The 27,255-nt window shown below is 35.1% G+C and overlaps 1 protein-coding gene across 2 annotated transcripts; it reads left to right on the top strand.

Moving 5' to 3' along the window:
• Window positions 1-73: 73 nt before the first annotated feature.
• LOC121411210 (phosducin-like protein) lies at window positions 74-27,255 on the top strand. 2 transcript variants are annotated; one of them, XM_041603790.1, is made up of 8 exons: window positions 74-177; window positions 5,031-5,240; window positions 7,071-7,196; window positions 8,287-8,420; window positions 9,396-9,498; window positions 17,183-17,296; window positions 18,474-18,598; window positions 24,831-27,255. In XM_041603790.1, exons 2-8 carry the CDS (start codon window positions 5,052-5,054, stop codon window positions 24,913-24,915), a joined length of 876 nt encoding a protein of 291 aa, XP_041459724.1. In that variant the 5' UTR covers window positions 74-177; window positions 5,031-5,051; the 3' UTR covers window positions 24,916-27,255. The 2 variants fall into 2 exon arrangements, with proteins under 2 accessions (XP_041459724.1, XP_041459725.1); XM_041603791.1 differs by having other exon boundaries at window positions 78-177; window positions 5,034-5,240.

Raw genomic sequence — 27,255 nt, 5'->3', positions numbered from 1 at the left:
CATTGTCTTCTTTTTCCGCTTTAAGACTAACCATAGACCAAACTAGAGAGGGCGCGGCTTAAAAAACAATCAACGGAGCGCAAAGGCCTATTGTGGATTGCAAGCAGAACTAGAAGCTGTAACAATATATGTTTATAACATTGTCATTGTAATTTACAACGTTAGATTCAGTAACTGGTAAGCACATGCTTATGGATCTCTTCATTCTTCTTTCTTCATAATCAATACCTCCCCCATTCATTTGCGTTTTATATGCAAGTAGATCTAATCCTAAAAACCTATGAGTATGACCGACCGTGTCGTTATTGTTCTTTATCGTGGTCCCATGCACTGAGATTAGTGTGAGTGACTCATTTTGTGCTGTGGCCTTGTGAAGTTGTGGGATGATCTCTCTGACTCTGTCGAGCTGTCGGAAGTTAGGCTGTAACGTTAGCAGTAAATAGCACTCCACCAATGCCTGGTGTAATAATTAGGGCTGTTAGTGTTATTGTTAAGAAATTTCTCTGCTGAACACTCAAATACGCATTAGCATGATTAGCAAGGCCTGACAAAACTCGCATTGCGGCGTTGGTCAAAATTTGTATCTGCCACTGTAAACACTTTCTTTAGAATCTGTGTTCATCGGATGTAAATGATTACATGACATCGTTGAACAAACATATTTAGGATAAATACATCCTCACCTCTAGCATAAATATAGTCTTGAGGACGCAATGATGATGATTTTTTAGATATGTCTTACATTCTTTCATCATTGACGTCTTGACACTCTCTCCATAACGCCTTCAGCGAACGACCAAAACAAAGATGGATTTCCCCCCAAAATCCATCTTTTTAAACCGAACTAACTAGAAATTTGTTAATTTTATTAATTCTTACACCTTCCTACGCCTAATGCGTAGGAAGGTTTTAAATACTACTTTAAAAAATGTAAAAAAATGAAGATTTCTTACCTAACTGATGCCGCGTAGACCTCTCGTTCCACATGTAAACAACGGAAATACAATAGCGTCGACCCTTGAACCGCTTATGTATGACGTACTTCCGGAAAGCAATGCCGTCTTAACGAACAATTTAGAGATAAAAAATCTTATTTAACAAATATTAAAATTTATTTTGTGATCATAAATATTTTATATCAATATATATAAATCATTTATGATCAGAAAATAATTTTAATATTTGTTAAATAAGATTTTTTATCTCTAAATTGTTCGTTAAAACGGCATTGCTTTCCGGAAGTACGTCATACATAAGCGGTTCAAGGGTCGACGCTATTGTATTTCCGTTGTTTACATGTGGAACGAGAGGTCTACGCGGCATCAGTTAGGTAAGAAATCTTCATTTTTTTACATTTTTTAAAGTAGTATTTAAAACCTTCCTACGCATTAGGCGTAGGAAGGTGTAAGAATTAATAAAATTAACAAATTTCTAGTTAGTTCGGTTTAAAAAGATGGATTTTGGGGGGAAATCCATCTTTGTTTTGGTCGTTCGCTGAAGGCGTTATGGAGAGAGTGTCAAGACGTCAATGATGAAAGAATGTAAGACATATCTAAAAAAATCATCATCATTGCGTCCTCAAGACTAGCATAAATACATCCTCACCTTTCACGTTATTATCATTATTTTAGGAATGGATAAAGTTTTATCGATAATTTTGGGGCTTTTTGGACATCGTTCTGAGCAGTCAACGTCTTTCGCATATCCGCAGTTTTGATGTGCTGTACATCTTCAAACGTAGAGGGCAGCAACACATGGCCGTGTGTAACCTAGGGAACTCCCGCCCGCATAGCGGGCAGGAGCCCAGGACCTTACCGTGTAATTGACCATACAGGATTAGCGTGAAGTATGGTCAAAATAATTCTCCGAATAAATAGTTAAAACAGAAATCAAGCACTTACCACGATTATATGGATGAAGGTCTAACGAGTGGCAGTTTCCTGACATCTGGGCACAAACTGGAACCTCAAAAAAACGAAAAGTTCTCTCCTACCCCAGTCTCGATCGGCCATTTTGTTACGATTCATAACAAAAATGGCCGATCGAGACGGGGTAGAAGGAGAGAACTTTTCGTTTTTTTGAGGTTCCAGTTTGTGCCCAGATGTCAGCAAACTGCCTCTCATTAGACCTTCATCCATATAATCGTGGTAAGTGCTTGACGTGGGCGGGAGTTCCCTGGGTTGGGCCGTGTGCTGCCTTCTACATTGGTACTTCGCTAAAATTGAGCTTGCGCTTGTGAATGTTTTCGATAGACAATCGAATGGAGTTGAATGCAGTCACAATGTTTGGATTGTCATTATTATATTATAATGAAGTGAAATCGTGTTTTTATGGCTGTGTAAAAGTGTTAAATACTTGTATTTTGTTTAGATTTTGGGGTAATTTCTGATGCTGTTCTGTGCATTTTGAGGAAAAATATTTTTTCTGTGATTATCATTTGAAAAGCCACTTTCAAATGGCCGTTTCTGGAACTCTGTGAAATTGCGGAAAATCACTGTCATGTCCCTACATAATAGCGGGTATAAACTATTATTGACTAGAAAATACGAGAGAAAGGTTATCGATATAGCTAAGTGGCGAAAAACGAGCAATTATCGACAAGATTAGCGATAAAGAGGTTGTCGATAACAGCCCTAATAATAATCATGATAATGCACAATTATTCACAGCAAACCAGTGCCTGGGTAATGGCTAGTGAGCCAAAAATTTTGATGGGGCCGAAAAAATACATTTTTTGTGATAGGTTTTGACAATAGTGAATAGTCTATACATGACCATAGCAGTCGCGGAGGGGCACAACAGTTGTAGAAATTAAATGTTCACAGTGAGCCACTGCAATTTTTTTGCCCTTTTTCTGTTTTTTTTATAGGTGGTCTGTCTATGACAGATTACCTCTTAATTTCATCAGAATTTTCTTTATTATTTATTTCTTTATTTATTCTTAGCACTTATGTTTGTCGCCAAGTTTTCTCCGAATTGGCTGAATCAATTTGGCTGATTTTTCTGTCATATATAGAGTTTATCATAAAGATGGCGTACTGAGCTTTTCAAGGTCATCTACTGTAGTCATTATGACATCATCTACGCACCATTTTGTAAAATTCTTAATTTGATCATATCAACATAATGGATAATCAATTATATTTACATCAAATAAACTTTATGTCAAAGGTCATCTGTCAATGTCATCAAAGGTCATATAAATAGCCTATAAAATTTTTTGGGTAGGTTTCAGGTCATTTTAAGCATTTCAACATTTTGCGCGTGCGCACGTACATGTATGTGTGCTAATTTTCGTGCATAACGGTGTTATGCAGCATAAATTTGCTCTTTTTTCTATGCGTATCTATTATTGATATAATTCTGATCAAATTATACATCGATCAGCTCTCTACGATCATTGATAAGTAAATGAGCACCCATTAAAGTTTGCAGCACGCGTGCTCGCGAGCTCTTTCCATAGGCTCTATATGGGCAAAAACATGCGTATTAAAAACTTACTGTATCTCTTCAGAACAAACGGGGACCCCCAATTTTTTTTTTCCATATTTCGATAGAGTATGAATCATACATATGATTTCATGTCTTATTGGACCCTAAAGTATATTATGACGTCATCAAAATGGCGTCGGAAGTAAAAATATCAATTTTGTGTGTTATGACGTCATTATAATTATGCAAATTTGGCTCTGACTCCTTGAATATTGGTCAATTTTGCCCAACTTTGGATATGTTGTAGCTTAGGTCTTACTCTTTCTGAGTTAATGCCTTCATTTTTCATTTTAATTAACGGATCATCCAGAAAAATTGCTAATAAAGGCATGTCATTTTTAATTATTTAGCGTGTAATATCTACATGTATGGGACATGACTTTCTCTCAAAACTGGATTCTACATTCCTCTATTTTGTGAGCAATATCTCCACAATTTATCGTCGGTTTTGGCTGAGCTTTGAGTATGATATAGCTGAGCTCCTGGGCTATCAGTAATGCTCCTCCATTTTTTTATCAGATGCCGGGATCATGCCCGTTTTTCGCTTGCAAAATTGGATTTGTAATTCTCAAATTTGCTTACGTGTAATCTCTATGGGGAATTTTGTGGCTGAATGGATAACGCTCTTGACTTGCATCTTTGGGGTCCCAGGTTTGAGTCTTGGGGTGTACAAGATAATTTTTTTTTCTTTTTACCACCTCGTACATGATGCTTTATGACAAGTAAAAGGTATAAAAGTTAAAATATGATATAAGATATATATAAGATAAAACAGATTGTAATTACTTTTTTTCATATCACATGTATTGTCATATATTAAAGAGACCTTTTTCACAGTGCTTTATCATCTAGCGTCTTTCACAAGTATTCTATCTAGATTGAACATTCAGTTGTCATCATGAAGTTGATCTGCATGTACATGGTGATAGTAATCATGATGGCAAGAATAAGGACAGACCACCTAATTCGTCCGCATGACAAATTAAAATCTAGTTTATAATTAAAATTGTAATAACTTATTACTTTTTTCTTCTTTGATGGATTTTTGTCAAACCTTAGCAATATTTTTTCATTATTTTTTCTGCTATTTATACAAAAACTTTTTGTTGGGATGAACTTCCCCTTTGAGTATGCCCGTTGATAAGGGGTGGGTCAGGTGCAACGGGCAGAAATCTTGCTAAATATGCCCATTGCCCTTGGTAACCACCTTAGTTTGTTGTTTATGGACATAAACTGCATCTAGGCATCTGGATGGCGCACTTGGACATTTCATGCACATCGGAAATAGCGCCATCTTGTGACTACTGTGCCTACAATTTTGATAGCTACATGTACATTCAGTATTTTGTTTCTTTTCTATTCTGGATACAATCTTGACTCATTTCTTACTGTTCTCTATATTCGCTAAACTGTGTTGAAACTAACTCGCCAGTAACTGTCACAGATATGAAGCATTTTAATGCATGGTTACATGCACTATAAATTAATTGAAATAAATGTTGATGATGATTGATATTTTTTTTTATTGCTTTGAACAGTAGAAGTTGGTTGATAGTGAAATGGCTACTCTAGATGACAAGCTCTTGGGAGAGAAGACCCAGTACTACTACAGTGACAGCGATGAGGATCGTGCTGAAGACGATGATGATGATAAATCCAGCGGAGATGAACTCAACAAGGACAGTTCAACATCACCACAATTCATTCCAGAATCAGAACTTAGCGCAAGTGGTTATGGAGCAAGCCGTGTAAGTGAACTCTAGGCCAAATTTTATTTCTTATTCTCACAGATGGCCACCATTCTAATCTTGACCAATACTAATTATAAGTAATCACAGACCTCGTAGCAAAAGGTCAGGTTGATGCAAATGTGTAAAGTATTTCCTGGTATCTCATTGCACTTTGCTGCACATGTAATAAAAGATTGCTGCACAAAAATTCTTTTGTTAAGCAGATTTTTGTCTCACCTGCGAAGCAAAGTGAGACTATAGGCGCCGCTTTTCCGGCGGCGACGTCAACATCAAATCTTAACCTGAGGTTAAGTTTTTGAAATGACGACATAACTTTGAAAGTATATGGACCTAGTAAATAAAACTTGGCCATAAGGTTAATCAAGTATTACTGAACATCCTATTAGAGTTTCATGTCACATGACCAAGGTCAAAGGTCATTTAGGGTCAATGAACTTAGACCATGTTGGAGGAATCAACATCGAAATCTTAACCTGAGGTTAAGTTTTTGAAATGTCATCATAACTTAGAAAATATATGGACCTAGTTCATGAAACTTGGACATAAGGTTAATCAAGTATCACTGAAGATCCTGCATGAGTTTCACGTCACATGACCAAGGTCAAAGGTCATTTAGGGTCAATGAACTTTGGCCGAATTGGGGATATCTGTTGAATTCCCATCATAACTTTGAAAGTTTATGGATCTGATTCATGAAACTTGGACATAATAGTAATCAAGCATCACTGAACATTTTGTGCAAGTTTCAGGTCTCATGATTAAGGTCAAAGGTCATTTAGGGTCAATGAACTTTGGCCGAATCGGGGGTATCTGTTGAATTACCATCATAACTTTGAAAGTTTATTGGTCTAGTTCATTAAACTTGGACATTAGAGTAATCAAGTATCACTGAACATCCTGTGCGCGTTTCAGGTCACATACCACGGTCAAAGGTCAATGAACTTTGGCCGAATTGGGTGTATCTGTTGAATTACCATCCTAACTTTGAAAGTTTATGGATCTGATTCATGAAACTTGTACATAAGAGTAATCAAGTATCACTGAACATCCTCTTCGAGTTTCAGGTCACATGATCAAGGTCAAAGGTCATGTAAGAGATATGAACCATCATATCTCTGTAAGTTTATTGGTCTAGTTCATAAAAAGTGGACATACATGTAAGAGTAACCATGTATCACTGAACATCTTGTGCGAGTTAGAGTAGTATTCAAAGTCAGCACTGCTGCTATATTGAACCGCGTGATGCAGGTGAGACGGCCAGAGGCATTCCACTTGTTACATATTGTAGGGCTGGACAGAATTTAGATGAGAGCTTTTCTCATTAAAATTAGAAAGCAAAGTTATTGTGTTGCTGTGTAATACCATGTATGTTTTTTTTTTTTTATTCTTTTATTTTCATTTTTTATCATGTGAATAAGATACATGTCTTTTAACCTTTATTACAATTTCCCTCAAATTAGGACATTTTTCACATTTATGGCAAATGTACATGTATCACAAAACGAGAGGAAATCATTAATATTACTGTGTACTTATTACATTAGACTTACAGCTTATTCTGCTGTCCATAAGGACTTTGCTTGGCAATGACAAGTTTAAAGTTAAAGTAATTCAAACAATGGCTTTTGTAATTGGTCAAGATATAAGATATGATTTTTTTTTGGAATATAATGTAAATTGAAATTTAACTATTCTGTGTAAAAACTGTGGTGATGAGCACCAACTTTATCTGAGAATGCAACTTAAAATAATGGGGGGGGGGATGCCGGGTTATAAAATATGAACAGATATTTATTTCTATTCATACTGTCTGTTCTTCATCCCCAGACGGGACCAAAGGGCGTATTAGAGGATTGGAGAAGATTCAAACAACTAGAGACAGAAAAGAGACAAGAACAGGAAGAAGAAAGAAGAATCCTGGCTGAAAAACTCGCTATGACATGTCGATCATATGTAAGTAGTAATGCTAACACATGTTTTCTTTGGATACCCTGCACTGTATTTAGTCCATTACTATCTCATGAGATTTATCACATGATATTATATTCCACATACTCAGAATCATTCTGTAGGATTGTTCAGAAGTTATTAACCTAAGTAAGTGTAGTTTCCTTATCATTCACCCTTCATGGTGAGTTTTTATGTGTTGCTGATCACTCCAGCCCATAGATTCCTAAATTTGTTTAAAGCATAAGTTAATGTTATAGACATTTAAAGAAACAAAAAACAGAGAGGAGATGAAGTATGTACATGTACATGGATTCCTTTCTATCAATCTAAGAACTCTGAAACCAACAAATAATAAAAAGAAATGCTTTTGATGTGTTATTATCTAACATATTGTGTAATTTCTATCATGCCGATAATAATAGAACACATGAGTGTATGTGATGAAATTAAGATGGTGTTTCCGGTCACTTTACAAATTTATATTTCACTATTTTGAGGCACGAAGCAATAAATAATTATTTTTGTATGTAAGTTTTCTGGGCTCCATGTAACATATCACAGACACAGGTGACAAGTGGGACATCCCAGCTCAGATTTTTAAAAAGTCAAATCAATAATAGCCAATGAGTTTAATAATTTTGAGAACAAACATATATGTGTAAAAAATGAATTCCTTGCCAATGCATTTTTTTCTTTCAATTTTTTTTCTATTACATGCAGTGACCATGAGTGACGGTAGAATTCCTTTCTGACACACACAAAGAGAAAAAGTCATATTCAATCATTTTGTGAAATACCACCTTTTTGCCTAACACATAATCTTTTGTTTTATGCAACCAGCTATTAGCAAAATATCATGGCAGGCCGTTTTGAGTTGAGGGTGATTGATCAAAGAGGGAGGATCCACATCATTATTTTAATTTAAAGAAAACGAGTAATACTCATCAATTTCTTTGGTGACATAACCTACACTCGGTAATCAGTCAAGCTTTTTTGTCTTAAAGATACCTGGTGATAATGATCTAATGCCCTCTTCAACAATGGTCTAAATTGTACACTTAGTTATTTCTACATGCTTTCATTATCCTTAAAGCTTGATGATGAGAAAGCGAAGGAAGATGAGGAGTTTGAACAACTTCAACTAGAAGCCATGTTAGAAGATGAGTTCATGAGGAGATATAGGGAAGAACGTATGAAACAAATGATGCATAATCTACAGAAAAACAGGTAAATGCTTCAATCAAAACATGCTAAATCAGTATAATATAGTGTGTAATAAAAGCCTTCAACTATAGAGAGGTACTCAATGCTGTAAACAATATTTGAATGAATAAGAATGAAATAAAACAGGCAAAACACTTGTAATATCATAATGGAAAATCATGACATTATTGCTTTTTATGTAAAAGGGACACGGAGGATAACTATTGAACAGGAAATGAAACCAATTAACCAAATGGGTTGGGGATACTTGCCTAGAACAGAGGAAACTGGCGTTCAGCTCTAACTTAGGCCTTATGCACTGTCAAGTGTAAAGAGTATGAAGAAGATGCATTAAATCAGTAGCATGTTTGTCATCAGTCATGCTAAGAATGAGCTGATGATGTCATTGTCTTTACTTTTTTGTTCTATTTCATTTCATGATTTATCCTTCATATTTATTTTAAGTGATTCCCATGATGTTACAAAGTAGCTGTAAAAACATTAATGATGTCTGCTTTTCTAATATCAAAGTCCTTTGGAAGTGCATAGGGACATTATGGCATATTGTGAAATGCGCTATACAAGAACTGTTTTATTATTATTATTATGAAATTGAATCTCCCCACACTCCTATTTTTACACTCTCAGTGAGTTAATTTCATGTATCAAATACAGAAGAACTTGGGGGAAATGAGATCTTCATATATCTTAGTCATTCGATTTTTATGAAATGCATAGAATTAATTTGCTGAAATAAAGACAAATATTTTGATCTCTTTTCTCTTTCATCTGATTGTTATCTCCAGTGTCTATTTGTTGTTGTTTAATATTACTTAATGTATTAAAATTCATGTTATTTCAGCCTGGATCTAAACCTAAGCAGGATTTTTTTACGAGATAGTTATCACGGGGGCTTATACCTGATGGCAAAGGGCTATGGGTCCGGGAAATGAAAAAAAATTGCATCATGAGTCTGCTTTTCTGATTTTTTGTTTGCAGACCGAGATTTGGCAAGCTCTTGCGTCTCAACAAAGATAGTTTTGTTGATGCTATTGACAAGGAAAGCAAAGAAGTAACTGTAGTCATTCACATAGAAGATCAGGTAAGTGAATGATAATAATAATAATAAATGAGCTGGAAATCATTTTGTGAAGATGTTTTTACATGTCTTCCTGATTCATGTTGATTTGTAATGTGTCCAAGCTCCACAAAATACATTATTTTATAAATTATCGCCATAATTTTTTTGTTAGTTAAAGGTGAATACTCCCAGCTTGAAAGGGATGTATAACTTGCTAACATTGGATGATCCTAACCCACTTCACAAACTATAGAATGTTGACTACCATAAAATATCACACAAGACACTAGTCTTAAGGGTTTAGAATTTGCCAGTCTATTGATAGCAATGTAAAAACCCTCCTTTAATGTACAAAGGTGACAAAAAGAGGATTAGATGTTGATAAAATTATTCATCACATTACCCCAGACCACTCCCAAGGTTGGTGCACTAATAGTACATCCTTTTCATTGTTAAAGTCCATATGAACAATAACCAGGTATGAGAGCTTGTTCAGTTCTTATTTATGGAATTTCAAACTCAGGGAAATGTTTTGGATTTTAGGAGGAAAAAGCCACAACACACTCCGTAAAAAAAATCACAAATATGGGCCTAATTAAAAGTGTAAAAGATTATATTTAGGAGTTTGGATTTGATTGATACATCAATTTTTAGCACTACATAGAATAAGTTTACGGTACTCTTTCAGAAAAGCCCTAAAAAATCTTGAATTTGACTATTCTGACCTGACCAAAACCACTCAAGATGTCTTCCAACTATAAATTCAGAGAGTGCAACTTGTGTTTTGTGCCTGGTCACCCGTACAATATGAATGGACTCTCAGATTCACACAATTTTGAAAGATACGGTAATATTGAAGATGCTTGCAAGGTATTTCCATAAAGTTGAACTTGCAAACTTAATAAGAAAGAGAGAGAGAAAGGGGGGGGGGGGGTTCCACCTATGAAGTATGGTACCGATTAGTATTGAATTGCAGGTAGAATGTACAGGTTAATCTATTTGTACTTATATTGAATTCATCAAAATCTGGTAGGTTTACAAGTCAAACCTATCTATTATGTCAATGCAAGGGCAGATCCATTTCTTCTGTAACACACAAGTATTTCCCAAATTGAAGACAATTATAGATGGTCACTAAAGACAGGTTTTCAGGTGCTATAGACAGGTAGCCGCTAAGAGAGATTTGGCTGTATTTACAGTAAACAATTCTAAAGAGATTAATGTTTGTAAACTATCAAAATCACACAAGATAAGATGAGACATTAGATGACTCTATTAACCCCTGAATAGAGGATACATGTATTAAATCTTAGCAATGTTGTAATAAGTGCTAGGCAAATATAGAGCTGCCAAGTAGTGTGGATTTTCTGTATTTATTACTGAAAAGTGAGAAGAATACTAATTGTTTCATGCAAAATACTGATAGTTTCAGTTTTACGTGTTGTCCTATGGGATTTCTTTGAAAATACTGATTTCCTCACTAAAATACTGATTTTCAGCTTTTAAGATACCGAAAATGTTCTTATTCAGGTTGGCAGCTCTGCAAATATAAACAACACTTTATACCCGGGGGGGCCACTTCCATTAACGAGTGGATACCATGCGCGACCATGGGGTCTCGAAAAGCACCCTAAACACGTAATTTCCATATTCTGAAAATGCACCCCTTAACAAGTATTGGCGTGTCAAACCCTACCCTTAACAAGTATTGGAAACAAATCGATGCTCTTGGCAAATATTCCCTGAAATGAACCCCTAAACAAGTACAGGAATGTTTTATTGTTACGGGTCCTTTGGTTGTCGGCTTTACCTTATTTGGTTTAGTACGACCCCACCTTCTACACCTCGCGCAAATAGGACTCTCAACACGTAGTGTTGGGGCAAAAAGGACATCCTTTATAAGACATTTTAATTTTGATTTATCATCCCCGCAAATTCGATCCTAAACACGTAATTTTCCTAGCGAAATAGATACCCTTTTTTCATTATTTTTGTGTTTTTGACACCCTTTTCACGTTACGTACGTAACGTGCCCTATCGTGAAAAGGACATCCTTTTTACGTGTTTTTTTGGTCGCGCATGGTATCCACTCGTCAATGTAAGTGGCCCCCCCCGGGAGTATATATTAATTTTGCCTTTTGACTTTTACAATATCTTGCGTAGGAATAAAAAAAAGGAGATCAAGTGAAGACTACTGTAGTTCAAGAAGTAAAAATAAATTTGTGCAATGCTGCCATCTGTTGTTGATGTACATGTAGAGCATGGCAGCATGTCTGGTTGTAGAATCTCCTTTGCATGTGTTCAAACCATTAACTTTTTAACTTGTACAAAGGTTTAATTCTTACCCCCCCCCCCCTAAAAAGTGTGCATGGTACTTGTGATACATGAGTATTGATGCATCAGCATAAAAGTTGAATATGCAGAAATTCTTTGTTCACATGGGATAATCATATTCTTTGACTGCTTGTAATCAGGAGGAAATCTCATTTGTGCAGAAATAGTGATTTGAAGGAGCTATTGACAAAATGATGGTCAAAGAGCTGATAATCTTGGTGGAGGCTGCATCTACTGTCTTTCCTTTTATGAGTCTGATGCTGTTAGATGAACATAAGAGATACGCCTGTTGAGGCAAGACTACAAACAATGGCTGCAGAGCAGAGCAGCCACCACCTGTAAACCCTCGTCTTGTCTTGATTTAGTTATTTTGTTTTTTAATCGATGAATTTTTTTTTATTGATGATTATCTCGTGCAGTTTGTAGTCATTGAAAAGAAAACAACAACTTAAAGCAAGTCGAAAGGGGTATACCGTCAGGTGGTGGTTTCTTGGCACCCACTGTAGATCCATTTTTCACCCCATCAGATGCATTGCTTCCATGGTATATATTGTAAACAGTATGTCGCCTACATCCCCTGCCTAGATTTAAGGTAAGGGAGTGGGTGTGTATACATGAGTGAGTTGGTAGGGGGGGGGGGGTCATCCACATATTTGCATCAGTGTTCAGTTCTTCACAATAATCATGATCGTTTATTCAGAGCTGCCAAGTTGTACAAATTTTCAGTATTTAGTACTGAAAAATAAGAAGAATACTGATGGTTTCATGCAAAATACTGAATTCTGAAGTTTCAGTTTTATGAGTTGTCCTGTGATATTTCTTTCACAATACTGATTTCCTCACCAAAATGCTGATTTTCAGCTTTAGAAATACTGAATATTCTTGTTCAGGTTGACAGCTCTGTTTATTTGAATAATATCTTTTTAAAGTACTGATATTGTACGATGTTCTATGTTTATGAAAAAATCCCCTGAGGTTTCTAGATGTTAGCATCTAGGGGAGATCTGTGATGGATATTACCAAAATTAAACTTTAAGATGTCATCAATATATTGTCATTTGATGAGTTTTGTAACACTTTCATTGAAGTGCTTAATCGTACATTTTCTGATTATGAGCTGGACTTTTAAAATAATTATTATTTTGAAATGAATTCAAGTTGTGTTTTTGGCTATTCCAAAGGGCTAAAGGCATATGATTGAAGTTAAAGTTTGATACCATGATATAAAAAGAGACTGTTAAAGTCTGCAGAAAGTTTGTGAGATTATAGATATTGGAGAGTCTAAGTTTATATCTTTTAAAAAATCATATTCTGATTCTTCATTGTTTTGGTCTTGTGGAACACTGCTTTGAAAATGGTGAGAATTTGTTTGCAATATCCTTGCTGTATCAATCAGTTATGGACTGAAATGAGATCAAACAAAATTAGAAATATAATGGTAGCACATAAAGTTTACCATTTTTTTTAGTGATTAATATCTTTAATGGATTGATTTTATTTATTCATCCACAGTCAGTGAAAAACTGCAGACCTGGTTGCTTGTCAGAAAATAATCAGTTTATGGATTTTGGATCTTGATTCCTCAGAAGTACATGTAAGATTTTATTGTAAAGACATTAAAGTCAAAAATTTTATATTCAATATATTTGAACTCACTTCTCCCTATTTCATTTCCTGGAAATAGTAAAAAGCAATTAAAATCTGAAGTTTTAAGTTTTATTAATTTGTAAGTAATTATGGACAAAATCTTACTTGCTATTATTTGAGCTAAAAACATTGGAAGCATTGTTATGCATGGCAGTTCTGACGCTCGCCTTGTTCTTTAATAACTTTTTCACCTTTTTTTTAGATATCATAGTATCAAAATTTGAATAGCCACAAACACAATTACATGTACACAACTTGAATTCATCTCAAAATAAGTTTTATTTTAAAAGAAAAGTCCAGCTCATAACAAGAAAATGTGAGAAGCATTTCAATGAAAGGGTTGTTGAAAATCCACTGTTGTGCAGTGTCCCGTGGCAGGTATCTAAATCACACTTTGCCAATCTTCAACTAGGTGGCAAATGGGTACCTGGTAGGATGTGAGAGCCTACATGTATGTAGTATGTCTAGCAGTTGTGTTTGAAAAGTCTTGTTGGAATGCTCCCCAGAGAGTGGAGAAAGTGCATACAATGTGTTCAGGCAAGCCTCTTGACCTCTTGTACATGTACTTGAATTTTAGGCTTCTTGCATATAGATTAAAAGTTGTGAGGCATAAATCAAGAATGTATTCGTCATCTGATACATTAGTGTTTTCTTGGATATTTCCCTTAACTTTTACTTCTGTTTTTCTCTCAGAGTACCTGTATGATTGTTGAGTATTCTTTATCCAATACTTGTTTATTTCCTTCCAGTTCCAGCAATTCCCCAGATTTTCCAACTTTTTTTTAGCTAGTATCATTAAATGTCTATGAGACCTTTATCTGACTATATTCCACACTTTATCAATCAACTCCCTCTTTCCTTTTCACCACTTTCCCTTTCTCTGTGATACATCCCTTCTACACCCCCTGAAGTCCCTGCCTCTCCCCTCTCTTCCTCTCTTTCCCTTTCCCGATGGTATTACATTGTACATGTAGCTCTATGACTACCTGCCTTTATTACTGCACTGGTGCTAATCAATGCCTATTGAAAAGCTTGTATGTTTTTGTTCATAATTAATCACTTTTGTTCTAATGCAGTACTATGGTAGAAAATAAACAATAAACAAGGGGCACTGGGAGCATGTTTATTGATCAATCAAAGCAATCAGTCTGATGAAGAATAGTTACCCTTGTCCTTGACATTTGAAAGCATCCTTGTAGCAGTAATAAAACACAACAAATGCCATATTTTCATGTTGTCAGCTAATATAATTAACAGCTACATGTACTGTGTGGCTTTCATACCATTGTTGGATTTGCCTGATAATACAGAGTGCATGTACATACGTAGACAAAAGGCCAGACGAAAAATCAATATGAAAACCTAAAATAAGAACAGAGAGTACTCCATGATGTTATTTACTGTAGTATTTGATATAAACACTGTTTTATATTTTTTTTACAACCATTCATGTATTTATCCTGCTCAAATCAAAGCATGATGTGTACAGTCTCAAAAAGATAGCTACTGTTGTTACATACCTTGCTTTTTTTTCATTTTTATAAAAAAAACCTTGTAATTGTATTTTATTGGCTGCATTTTTGCATTTTTGCATTGTTGATTATTCTTAAAGAAGAGTGAAGTTTGATGCACATATAGTACAATAAGGTGAGACTGCGCATAGAGTATACCTGTAGAATTTGAATGTTAAATTGTCTTTCATGTTATAAAATCGCTTGCTTGCATTGTAAAGAGGAACATGTCATCACCATTTTTTGTTCGACAAGTTGTCAGGTCTGACAACTTTGTTGCTGACAACTTTGTTGATTATGATTGGTCTATGGCAATTGTTAGGTGAAACACACTGTACATGTACATGTCAGTTAAAATGTCTAACAAGTCCTATCATGAACTATCCCCTGATTATTCTTTTTGCAGTGATACAATGTGACTTGAAGATAATTGCTTTGGAAATCAACTCTGTGACAGATGTATGTTTTACTGGTTAGGGTGTTGATAGCTCCATGGTGGAATCTAGGTGGCTAAAGAATTGTTCAAAAGGGTTTGATGAGGTTGGAACTGGTAACATATTATAAAGCCATGGAGTGCATTGATGATCTTGTAGACTTATTTTTACATTAGCCCTACAGTATGCCTTTAAAGCTAATTACAAACAGGCAGCCTTGTCAAGTAAAGTACCATTCTCATCCACTGTACTCAATGTGGCACGGTTCCGAACCCATAATCCAACATCCTATGCAGCATAATACACTCCCAGTACAGGGGCTGCTAATCTATTATTTGTATTAACTAGTAATAGTTATCTCAACGAGTTATGTATATATTTGAAGACTAAATATTTATAAATTATAACAAACATTAATGAATTATAAGACAGTTGAGAGACCGCATACATTGTTGGTCAGTTCGCTTTTGCTTTAAAATGACTCCTTAATATTAGCTCAGACACTGTCATATCTACCTGACTACCACATGAAGGAATTAATGAGTTTTGTCGCATTCTACCCCAGCTTGGTTTGATGTCAGAAATCTAATTTTAGGGACTCCTTTTTAATTCCTCTCCTCCGTGAATATTGGAACCTGAGGTTGCCATGGCAACTGCAGTGGAGGCTATTGGAGGTTGATTGCTCCTAATGAATGAGTGCTTGATCAGGACACAATAGGTGCCCTTTGATGGAGGGAGATGCGGGGAGAACAGCAGATGAAAGATAATGAAAAAATGAAAAGGGTGAACTCAAGTGTACACCTGATGATTATGATATCAACCATTATCTCTGCCCTTTTCACAATGCCACTCTGAAAATGGAGCCAAAGGCTAATACTTGAAATTATAGACTGCATTTTGCAAACTTCAGAGTGCAATCCAGATTTTGATCTTGGTTTTTGTTTTCCCTGTTATGAAATCTCCTTTAATGATATACAGTTCATCCATTCAGATCTCTGGTTGTACAAACATGATTATACAATACAAGATTGATTTCATTATTCATTGCATTGCACACCATGTAAAGTACCGTAGTCATAAACTCTTGTATAATATACACTGTATGTCTTTTGTTTACAGGGCTCAGATTTAATTTTGTGCATCATATGTTGTAAATAATTTGTTTTGTATGATATAATGTAATGCAGTACATGGATCTAATATGTACATACTTGATACTTTGTGTGTGTGTTTTTTTAATCAATTTTTAATTTATGTCCTGTCTTACAATTTTTCTTATTTCTTCACCATCAATCACAAGAATTGACAATATCCCTTCATGGTCCAAGTTGATCCACTTAAGGTTAATTCCATGATCTGTAGGCCCCTTTTACACCTTCTACTTATACATCAGGATGGCACAGGATGAGTAGCCGGTACGTGCAAGGTAATCCTAGACTGTGACACCGATGACCCTGGATTGACAATCCGGGATGATCCGTGTTGCTTCCGTGAAGGTGTGAAAGGGGCTTACAGGTAACAAAAAATTGAATGAATAAAGTAAAATCAAATAATGTGCTAAAATTTCATCAAACTGTGATGTGAAATAGGAATTGGTGTTATGCAACTGAGGGTGTTGTTGTTGTCACATACATCATCTACATATTTAAGTATATATATGTAAGATATTAAAAAATCTAAATTGTTCCACATGTTTAATATTCAACTTGACTTGTTGTTAAGTTGGACTTGACCTTTAAAGTCAGGTCTTCATGGAATGAATTTATTCTCACTTTTCAGTCACTGCAAGCCTGCGAGTCTATGAATGGCTGCCTTCACTGTTTAGCACAAGAATACCCCTTTGTCAAGTTTTGCTCAGCTAATGCAGCAGATATTCAGACAAGCCAGTTATTTGTAAGTACTAGCCATAAATTCTATTTCAATTTTCCATGGATGCAGATTAGAGCAAGAAAAGAAGGGGGCAGACAGAGAAAAGAGAGAAAGAGAGATGACAGATATAAACAGATAAACAGAGATATATATGAGAAGAAGAGTTACAATACCAAAGGCAGAAAGAGGATCACAGATCCAGAAATGGGAATCAAATAGAAAATTGGAATACCTGAAATATGAATAATGTATCTCAAGCATTGGTGAAATTTGTTAATGCTGATATGAGTTGATACCTTTCAATGACATTTTAGGTCAAAGAAAAATAATCAAGTAAAATTGAACATAGATAGTAATCTAGCTGAAACAAACTGTGTTCTATGTAAGCACTGAATTGTGTGTCCTATTTGGTTTATCAAGGAAAACCTATGCTGGATCCTGGGTAGAGAAATGAAATATTAATGGATCCACCAACATACAGTGTCGGGACAGAACACATTTACAGATCTTGACAGAAAATGCAAACTTTTACAGAAAATGCAAACTTCTGAGTAGTATTGATAATGTTGTCTTTGCGCTGCTGGGCACACCGTACATTCTTTCTATATTTAATTCACCATGGATGACGTGTCACCTGAAGTGCTTGCTTTTACCATAATTTAGCTCAGCATTCCATGTTTACAGAACAAATGTTTGAAGAGTGAAGGAAGAGCTGAATAAATGAATGACATAGAGTGTTCCTGTAGAAAGGAAAGACAATACACAAAGAAAGCAAGTTAGAAATGGCGTAAGTTAATGGATGGAACTAAAAGGGAGTGAAGACACAAAGTAAAGCTAGAAAAAAGACAGGTATGGAATGGATCAAAATATTTATTTGACATATAAGGACAAGAATAAGAGACAAGAAGTTGAAATTCAGCTAGCATACATGTACTAGCATCATGTGTGAGCACCGAAATCGGTAGACTAACTTAACTCTGGACAGCATAATATAGGAGCACCTTGAGTGTCTAATAAGGTGGATATGTACATTTTACAAATACCCTGTACATGTATTGTTATTATTACTATGGGTGCACTGCTGTCACTACATATACAACTACTGCTTGTAATGTCATTATTAAAAAAATTCAGTTGTCGAGTTCCTTTTTCTTGACTGTTTTATTATACACTCTCACTTTCAAACTTTTCATATTAACAGACAGAGAAAGGACTCCCAGCTCTCCTTGTGTACAAAGCAGGGCAACTCATTGGCAATTTCATCCGAGTCTCAGATGTCTTTGGTGAAGACTTTTTTGCAACAGAAGTAGAAAGCTTCTTACAAGAGTAAGTGCATGCAACACCTATTTTTTATACACTTCAACAGTCTTTCCCATTATTAATTGCGCTCCTTTGGATGCCAAATCTCAGTGTTAGATTTTCTTGTTTACTGAAAATGTGTTAACATACATACCCTACTCCCTTTTTGTATTCCCTTGAATAACTGTTGAACCAACTATAGTTGTTATCATTGAGAAGAAGAGAAAGGGACACATTAAAAGCAAGAGGTAATTATTACTACAATTAGAGAGCTGTTGGGAGATCTGCTGAAAAGTCATAAATGGTTTCGCTTGATAGCCAGTCCATGAGGAAAAGAAAATCTTAACCCTCTTATAAACTAAAAGAGGAAAAATCAGCTGGTAATATGCTTGGAAGTACTTATGAAGATGGTATAATGCAATTACTCTAGATAAGGATGTAGGCTGACAATTAGAGCAATGTCATCTATTCTTCACATAGAATACCCAACTATGTCTGCAAGGTCCGTTGGCCTACTTCTTCTTCGCCGTCGTTAACTGGATTTTTTTTTTCAGAGATGTATTTAGCACAATTCCCCTTACGCACGTAAGTGCATGGACCCTTGGGCCTTTCATGGCCATGTCGATCGCTCAGATCTGAAAGGTTGTTAAAGTCTATGTGCTAATGTCTTTTTAACTCCAAGCAGATGATATTTTCATCTTTCATATTCGTGCTGGGAGGACATGGTATGAAGTATGCATGAATGTCATTTTGAATTGAATGCTAATGAAGATAAAGAATGTATTAGCTTTTAAGTTTTTCTCAGTCGATGCCAACAGGAAGAGGAATGCTGCATTTTGCATTAAGTATGGAGAGCGTACATTGTAAATTTGTAATTAAAAAAAATATATAGTTATGATTTGCTCATCTATATTGTATACTGTATGGGTCCACTGTTTGTCCATATAGTCATTGAGTATACTTGTAGTGTCAGTCAACCTTTTACCAGAAAATTGCAAAATATTGCAAATGCACACAGTGTAAAAGCAATAGTAAAATAAAAATTATTAATTTATTCCTAGACATGTATTGTTTCTAATCGCACCATACCAATTTTATTTTACATTTCAATGGTTACTATCAGAAATGTTTGATGTAAGATATCAGTGCGATATTGTGAATTATTTGCAATGATTCTTCCTGTAGATGCAGGCATTCAAAGATTTGTCAGTACCTACTCTGTCTCTCTCTTGTGCATGTATAATGAATGCATGTCCTCCTGGAATGATGATTGTCACTTTGACTGATGATGGGATCTAGGAAATTGATTCAATACATCATCCACTTTTCAGAAAGGGTTCATGGGAAGCAGAATTGCAAAAGAGAAAAAGTATGAATGAGTATTTGGTTTAAATGACATGGAATTACATGTACGTATGATAGAATATCGGATTACGTGCATTATGTGATTTAATTTTTAAGTCCATGGGTATTTGCAGCGGAATTGAATGGTTTTAAGTTAATACTTCAAGCATTGTATTGAATATTATAGACATGAAGAACAAGAATTTGTTTATTAACTTTATTGGATGTACATGCACAGGTAATAGATGGAACACCAAGGCTAGTATACATGTACTAGCCCATGTCAGAGTCCAGACCAGTACTAGTACTTCATTCTCTCTGTTGTGAGATCCATTACAAATATCACGATTGGTCTTTCGTAAATAATCACGATAAATTTTGAATTGTCCAAAAGTTTTCTTAGATCAATACAATTACCATGACTGATATGATGCAGACTTGTACGATTGCTGTGATTGACATTAATATACATGTAATAACCACATGTACATGTACATGTCCATGAGATTTCTTCAATAATTCTTGCCACATTGCATGGACAGTAATCCACAGCTATTCATAAAATAATTATAATATAACTTTTTAATGGGGAGGGGGTTTTTTTCAAAATATTTTAGACTGACCTCTCAGCCCACCTGGGAAGATTCACGGTACCAGTTGGCTGTTGCACAACCAATCGAAAAGCAGTGGTTTATTGATGCTGTGGGAATATCAAATTAACACTTTTACTCAGACGTAATGGCCTTGTTATATTCGTTATGAAGTGATAGGATATACTGTACCTGTGCATACAAAGAGAACAGTCTTGCAGAATAGTGCAGGGTGTTTCTTGTTGTTGCTTTCTGAGAATGTACATGAACCATGGATCAGTTTTTATTATCCAATTACTTAAAGGTTTACCGCTTTGTTTTGATCCAAAACCGTGGCAAAGTTGATTCCATTTAAAAGGAAATTTTTAAAATATGCATAGTGCTTTTTAAAGGGACAAGAAGTTGAAGATGAAATGTAGACAATCATATGAATTGTATAGATTTATTATAAAAAACAATTTGTCATATAATTTTCTCATTAACTTTAATTCTATGTTAACCTCAAATGATGCAATATTTGCAGTTATGAAATGTGATATGATCACTGATAAGATAATATATCATAAATATGCACATAAATTGACCCTTAATTCGGGATGCTTATCATTGAATAAAATCTATACTAGAATGTGGAATTGCCAGAAATAATTCATTGATGCTGACAGAAACCACTTTCTCCTTTCTACACAAAGTGGCATCTCTGGTTTAATAAGATTGATTTCTGAATTCAGAGACTATTATGCAGTATCAGAGATCTCACTCGCTCCCCAACTTTCTCTATTTCTCACTCTCTTTCTTTCTGCTTCTCCCTGTTGCTGTCTCTCTTGCTCAATGTCAGAATCATGCTTTCTTTCACTGATTTGCTTTTACTTTTAGTTAGTATCACACTTTATTTTCTCTTAACAAATTCTTTCTACATGTATCTATCACCCATTTTGACTGCGTGCAGTCGAGAATCCATCTTATTTAGAAATGGATTTGTGGATTCAATACGGTTTATTTATTGAAATAAATATGATGGGGCACTTAACTCTAAGTCCTGGGCATGCAAGTACTAAAGGAGTGCGAGGTAGTGTTAGCCTAATAATAAAAGAACTTGAAGGAGAATGAACATCGATGTAGAGTAATCCCTGAGACTAATACCCAGTCTGATCCTAACCATGAATATATTTACCGTGATGTCTTGGGAGAAGCTTTTGAAATTTGAAAATCCAGAGTAGACTGACAAATAGATAAGAAAACCAGAAAAGAAGCGGCAGGAAATGCCAACATACAAACGACCATATTCAGAGTGGAAAAGGAGACGACCCGAACAGGAGTAAACCTCATTTTGTATTCTGCCAATGTGGTGTGCAGAGATTCAATCAAAAATTCATGCTTTCAATCTGTTAAAACAGCTGCCTCTCTTTGCATGAATTTCAATCCAATGATAGCGTGGTGTTTGGTATACGTGTACATGTACATGTATTTTAATTTTTTTATACCATATTAACCTTGATTCTAGGCATGTTGAATTTATTATTATTGTGGTGTTTTAATCTCTATAGAAGAGATGGGGAGTGTGTGTGTTTGGGGGGTGATTATGGTTTTAGCCTTTATTTCGTATGGGGAGGGGAGGCATCTCCAATCGATAAAAAGTGCCTAGTCATCTGGAGACTAATGGGGGCAATGATTCCTCAAAATATTCCCTTTGATTACTATTGAGTTTATTATTACTATTCCTGTTATCAACCTGATATTTTTTTTCAATTCTACTAATCCAGAATGTCCATTTTCATACATTTACATACTGTACATAATATTATATGGAATGAGTAGAACATTTTGGAAAATTAACATGTTTGTTACACAGAGGGGGTGGGGGGGTAGTTTTCTTTCCTTTTTTATTTTGATTGCTTATTGAAAGGTGAATTCAGGTAATGATTTTACAGTGATTTTAAATAATGATTTTTGTGGGCGCTCAGTAGTCAGTACTTGATAGCAAGAAGACCCTACTTATTTGGAGTTCAATTAACAATCTGAGACCAATATATAATTGTCTTAAAGTGTTTTCAAACCGCCTTGATCACTGGAATCCCTGTTAAATTACGAGAACCTTTTCAGATTAAAAAACACCTGTTGATTAATTTCGCTAACTTAGCAGCCATCCAGGGCGCCCGTGCCCAACTACACGCTGGGCTAAAAGTTACAGTAATTTGCTTTCACATTGCCAAAATTGCCTGGTATTTTCTGATCGGGGTAAATTTCCAGATCTGAAAATACCTGGAACTGACGGACTTTGAGGCAGTCTGAAACCAACTTTAGAGATCTCATATTACATCAATTATACTTTATAGAAATGAAGTGAAGTCATGGTTACGTTGAAATTGAAGGCGGATCTTACGAATCTTAAGCAAGAGATATATTCAGTGTATCACCTGTTGAGAGCCAGAGAGATATAAACTGTGCTGCAATGTTAGAAAGAAGTACAATGTACAATTTAAGACCTATAAATTACATCAGCAAAATTACGTTTTCAATATTTCCAAGATTTGCAGAGCAACTTCCTGTGAGTTTAGAGCTTCCTTGACCCTTTCATTTACTATGGCATTAACTTCATTCGTGTTCATGAAGCATGCACCAGTAATCACCTTTCAAACAACACTTTCTTGCCAGTGATCAAATTAATATTTGGCTTATAGTCTGTATTCAGAACTACAGCAAACAGGAAGTGGATTGTGAATCATTGCCAGCATGGAGTATACCCTTCTTTGAGAGAAAAAAATAAATTGTTTGTCATCTTCCCATCATCCCACCAGGCGTGAAAGAAGAAATGTATGGTCAATGTATTTATTAATGTGGTGTAGCATTTCATCTCTGTTTATTGAACACTCTCCACTGAACTGGTTTTTCATTTCTTTCCATATCCCCATGAGATTTGTCCCATGAGATTTGTTCCACATTTCAGATTATCACTGTGAATATTTAAGAGAGAGGGATTGAAAGTTTGCCCTATTTTTTTAGGACTGAATATCGCAATATGCGCCTTGATAACTTTTTACCAGTTTTTTTTACCAACTGATTCACCTTTGGTCAATATTGTGATGAGACTTCCTGCATTATAACTTCATTCAGAGTAGATTGAGTTTTCATAAGTGTGAGAGGGATGTGATATGAATATGCTATCAAAATCATTTATTGATATCAATAATACATGAGATTATATCCTTCTGAATGACTCATAGAACTGGGTTCCCATTTAACCTCATCGCTTATATTGATCCCACCTTCCATACATGCATTTAATAAATTGGAAAACATAACTTACATAAGTATAATAATAGGATGGTAGACAAAATAAGATAGGTAGTTGGCATGCACACAAGTTTTGGATCCTGTGGAAGTGCAATTGGTGTTGGGGGAAATATTAAAGCTGATCCTAGGTGGATACAAATAATAGATGTGAAGGTTTCAATATTTTTATAAATTTTATTTTAGTGATACAACATTGTCAAGAACAGGATAGTTATATTATGTTGTTACATTGAAATGTTCTTTGACTGTTGTTTAAACTTATTTTGATATTAGAGACATGGTATCATTTCTGTGATTATTCTTATATTCATAAAAACAAAGGGTAATGGGCTGTTTTTATGCCCCCGCAGACGAAGTCCAGAGGGGGCATTAAGCGTTGCTCCTGCCTGTCCGTCCCCTGACTTGGTTTCCGTGCAATAACTCGAAAAATATTTAATGGATTAAAAAAATTTGGTGTGTAGGTAGATGACACCAAAATACAGGCTAAGTTCAAATTCAGAGTCCGCAGGTCAAAGGTCACAGCTCATTATATATGCAAGTTGGTTCAAAGGTCTAACTTTGTTCATTGTATATAAATATTGGTTTCTGCATGATAAGTTCAATCACATTGAATGAATTTCTCATTGCGTTTAGCGGGGGCATCTACGTCAAATTACTAGTTTGTCAATGACACAATTGCATATTTTAAAACATTTCCTCCTCTCAGTATAGTGAGTGATATTTAGATATTCTTTTCTAAAACCATGTTGTGTAAATTATTATATTCTCTCACTTGTTCTCCTTCCTGTTCTCTGTCCCCTCCCTCCCGCTCTTTTCTTTCTTTCTTTCTTTCTTTCTTTCTTTCTTTCTTTCTTTCTTTCTTTCTTTCTTTCTTTCTTTCTTTCTTTCTCTCTTTCTCTCTCTCTCTCTCTCTCTCTTTCTTTCTTCCTTCCTTCCTCTCTCTCTCTCTCTCTCTGGTCTTTATACTTACATTTCTCCTCCCTCTTTTTTTCATTTTGGATTTCTACACATTTCTTTTCACTTTTCTGCAGGCATGGCTTACTACCAAACAAGGAGGATGGAAAGGTCATCACAGGTCACATGGAAGATGAGGACAGCGACCTTGAATTGGACTGAAGAGAGACTTTCAAGAGATATTAAGATTGTGCTGCGTTTTCATTCCACCATATATACCCAATACCCACTGCAAGTTGGCTGAAGAGAATAGCACAGTCTGGACATGTAATATGCATGCATTGTGCTTTCATAACTCAAAATTTTCAATGCCGCAAATCTTGCTTGTATCATGTTGGCAGAGATGATTGAATGGTGGAGCAAATATTGCATTGGTGCTCTAGATCTCTAGGGGAGGGACTGTGTACGTGATCGTCACCAGTGACCATGCTATTGAATCGCAAGATTGTGAAGCATATGTTTTACCTTGCAAGTCAACCTTTTCCTTTTGCATTGTCTCTATGCATTACCATCTTTCAGCATACAATCTACCTATTTGTAGACCAAGGGAGCCTTTCATGAAATAGAAAGTGATTTTCACAGACTACTGTTGTAAGCTACCCAAATCCTTGCATCTGATTGGCTCAGAGCAAAATAGTCAGTGAAAATCACATTTATTTTATGAAACAATCCCATTATTAAACAAGGGTATCAAATCAGAAAATCAAAGCTGTAAATTGCAAATCAAACAAATGAATATAAAACAATTTCAGTGGTCTATCTTGAACTATTACTTGTGTGATTCTAGCAGTGTCTATCACAGGATGTTTAGGATTTCATTTAATTCTAATTTGATATTTTTTAGTTTTTGCCAATCAAATTTTATTTTATGAGAAAAAAAAGGAATGAAGAATGCCTTAGCATGATGCCATCCTAAAGAACTTTGATAGTGGTTATGAATATCAACATTCAAACAGAGAGTCATGAGTTTAGGAGGATCAGATGTGCTATGGATGGACTAAAATTGCTGGAAATGTCGGATCAAATAAAAGCCAGGAGAATGGAATACATTGATAATACATATTATTGTTGGTTCCAAATTATTCATTTCTTAGCAATATAATTGTGATCATGTTAAGACCTGCCAAGAATAATAGCAGACCTGCCAACCAGTACGTTTTTGGCGTATTGAGTACGTTTTTGCAACCAAAATACGGCAGTATGTTTTTTTCTTTAAAAAATATGTTTTTGTAAAAAAAAAAGTCTAAATTGTAATTTATTGAGGAAAATCATCTCTTTATGTCTCTATTTCATAAAACTTTATAGATAAATGTGATTTCAGGCAACCTGTTTTTTTCAATCAGTTTGTTAAATCCAGGGTGAGATATACACATGTTTAAATGTTTTTTTTCATCCGCAAGAGCAGTGCGCATTTTAGCTTGCATGCAACTTGAGCGTCGCGATGAGCGAGTGCACCACGCAACACATTTTTTTGGGGAAAAATACACTTTTTTTATCACAGAATACACTTTTTCATTCCAGAGGTTGGCAGGTCTGTAATAGTAATGAAACGTTTTTTTTTACAGCGCAAAATAAATAAGAAAAAAATCAAGAAAAGTGTCTATGCCCTAATTGCTTGATGGCTGGAATCTGCCTAATCCTCATGCAAGTATAGCTTTTTGAGGGACTGAATGTAAATCAACTGTTGGGTGCTCTATTCTTGTGTAAATCATGGCATACAATATTTGTATGCCTAAGTAATTAAAATAATTTTTGTTTCAATAAACAAAGCAAGCAAGTTCAAAAAGTTTTCTACTTGTGTAATTAACATCAATAGGTGTGGTATATGTACAACAAAAATGTGATTTTTTTTAAAGTTAAAAAAATGTGATTTTCTAGATTCTGTCACAGTATGAAAACAAAATAATGTAATGCAGTGTTTATACTTGCAAATTAAATGTAATTGAATGCATGTTGTATCTGGAAGCTTGGTTTCTTCCATTTACTTATGCGTGATGTTTCATGTAAAAGAAGTTAATATGTCTATAAGATGATTTTCAGGATCATGAAGTCATATTTGATCTAATAAGGTCTTGTATGACATCGTGGTTTCTAGGCAACCTGTGAATACGATAGAATTCTGAGATCAATTTGTGATTTGCAGCAATTGTCTCTAAATCTCAGCAAACCTGACGTTCTTTATCGCGACCGATGGTGAAAAACCACATGATGATAAATCTGTTTCGGAGTCATACTGTTAGGATGGAAAATAGTTGAATGGTCACCTTGATAATACTATGGACAAATTTACTGAGTTATTAAAGCTGTGAATAAGAAATGCACACAATGACAGCTTTCATTTTATTTGTTGAATCATTCAGTAAAGATTTGTTGACTCAGCCTGCTTAAGGTATATAGAACGATAGAGTATAAGTTGCAAACCCACCTTTAAAATTCAGACCTGTTGATGGATAATCAATTGAATACATTTGCACTGCATGCCAAGGAGAATGGCACACTAGG

The sequence above is a fragment of the Lytechinus variegatus genome, chromosome 3 (assembly GCF_018143015.1).
Source record: "Lytechinus variegatus isolate NC3 chromosome 3, Lvar_3.0, whole genome shotgun sequence".
Taxonomy (NCBI): domain Eukaryota; kingdom Metazoa; phylum Echinodermata; class Echinoidea; order Temnopleuroida; family Toxopneustidae; genus Lytechinus; species Lytechinus variegatus.
The sequence above is the reverse complement of the archived record's forward strand: the minus strand, read 5'-3'. Positions and strand labels throughout refer to the sequence as shown.

Bases quoted from the DNA above. Each gene is read 5' to 3' on its own strand.
- LOC121411210 (XM_041603790.1), top strand. From the start codon at position 5,052: ATGGCTACTCTAGATGACAAGCTCTTGGGAGAGAAGACCCAGTACTAC. The intron at 7,197-8,286 runs GTAAGTAGTAAT...TTATCCTTAAAG, and splicing joins CTATGACATGTCGATCATAT to CTTGATGATGAGAAAGCGAA. The intron at 8,421-9,395 runs GTAAATGCTTCA...TTTTGTTTGCAG, and splicing joins CATAATCTACAGAAAAACAG to ACCGAGATTTGGCAAGCTCT.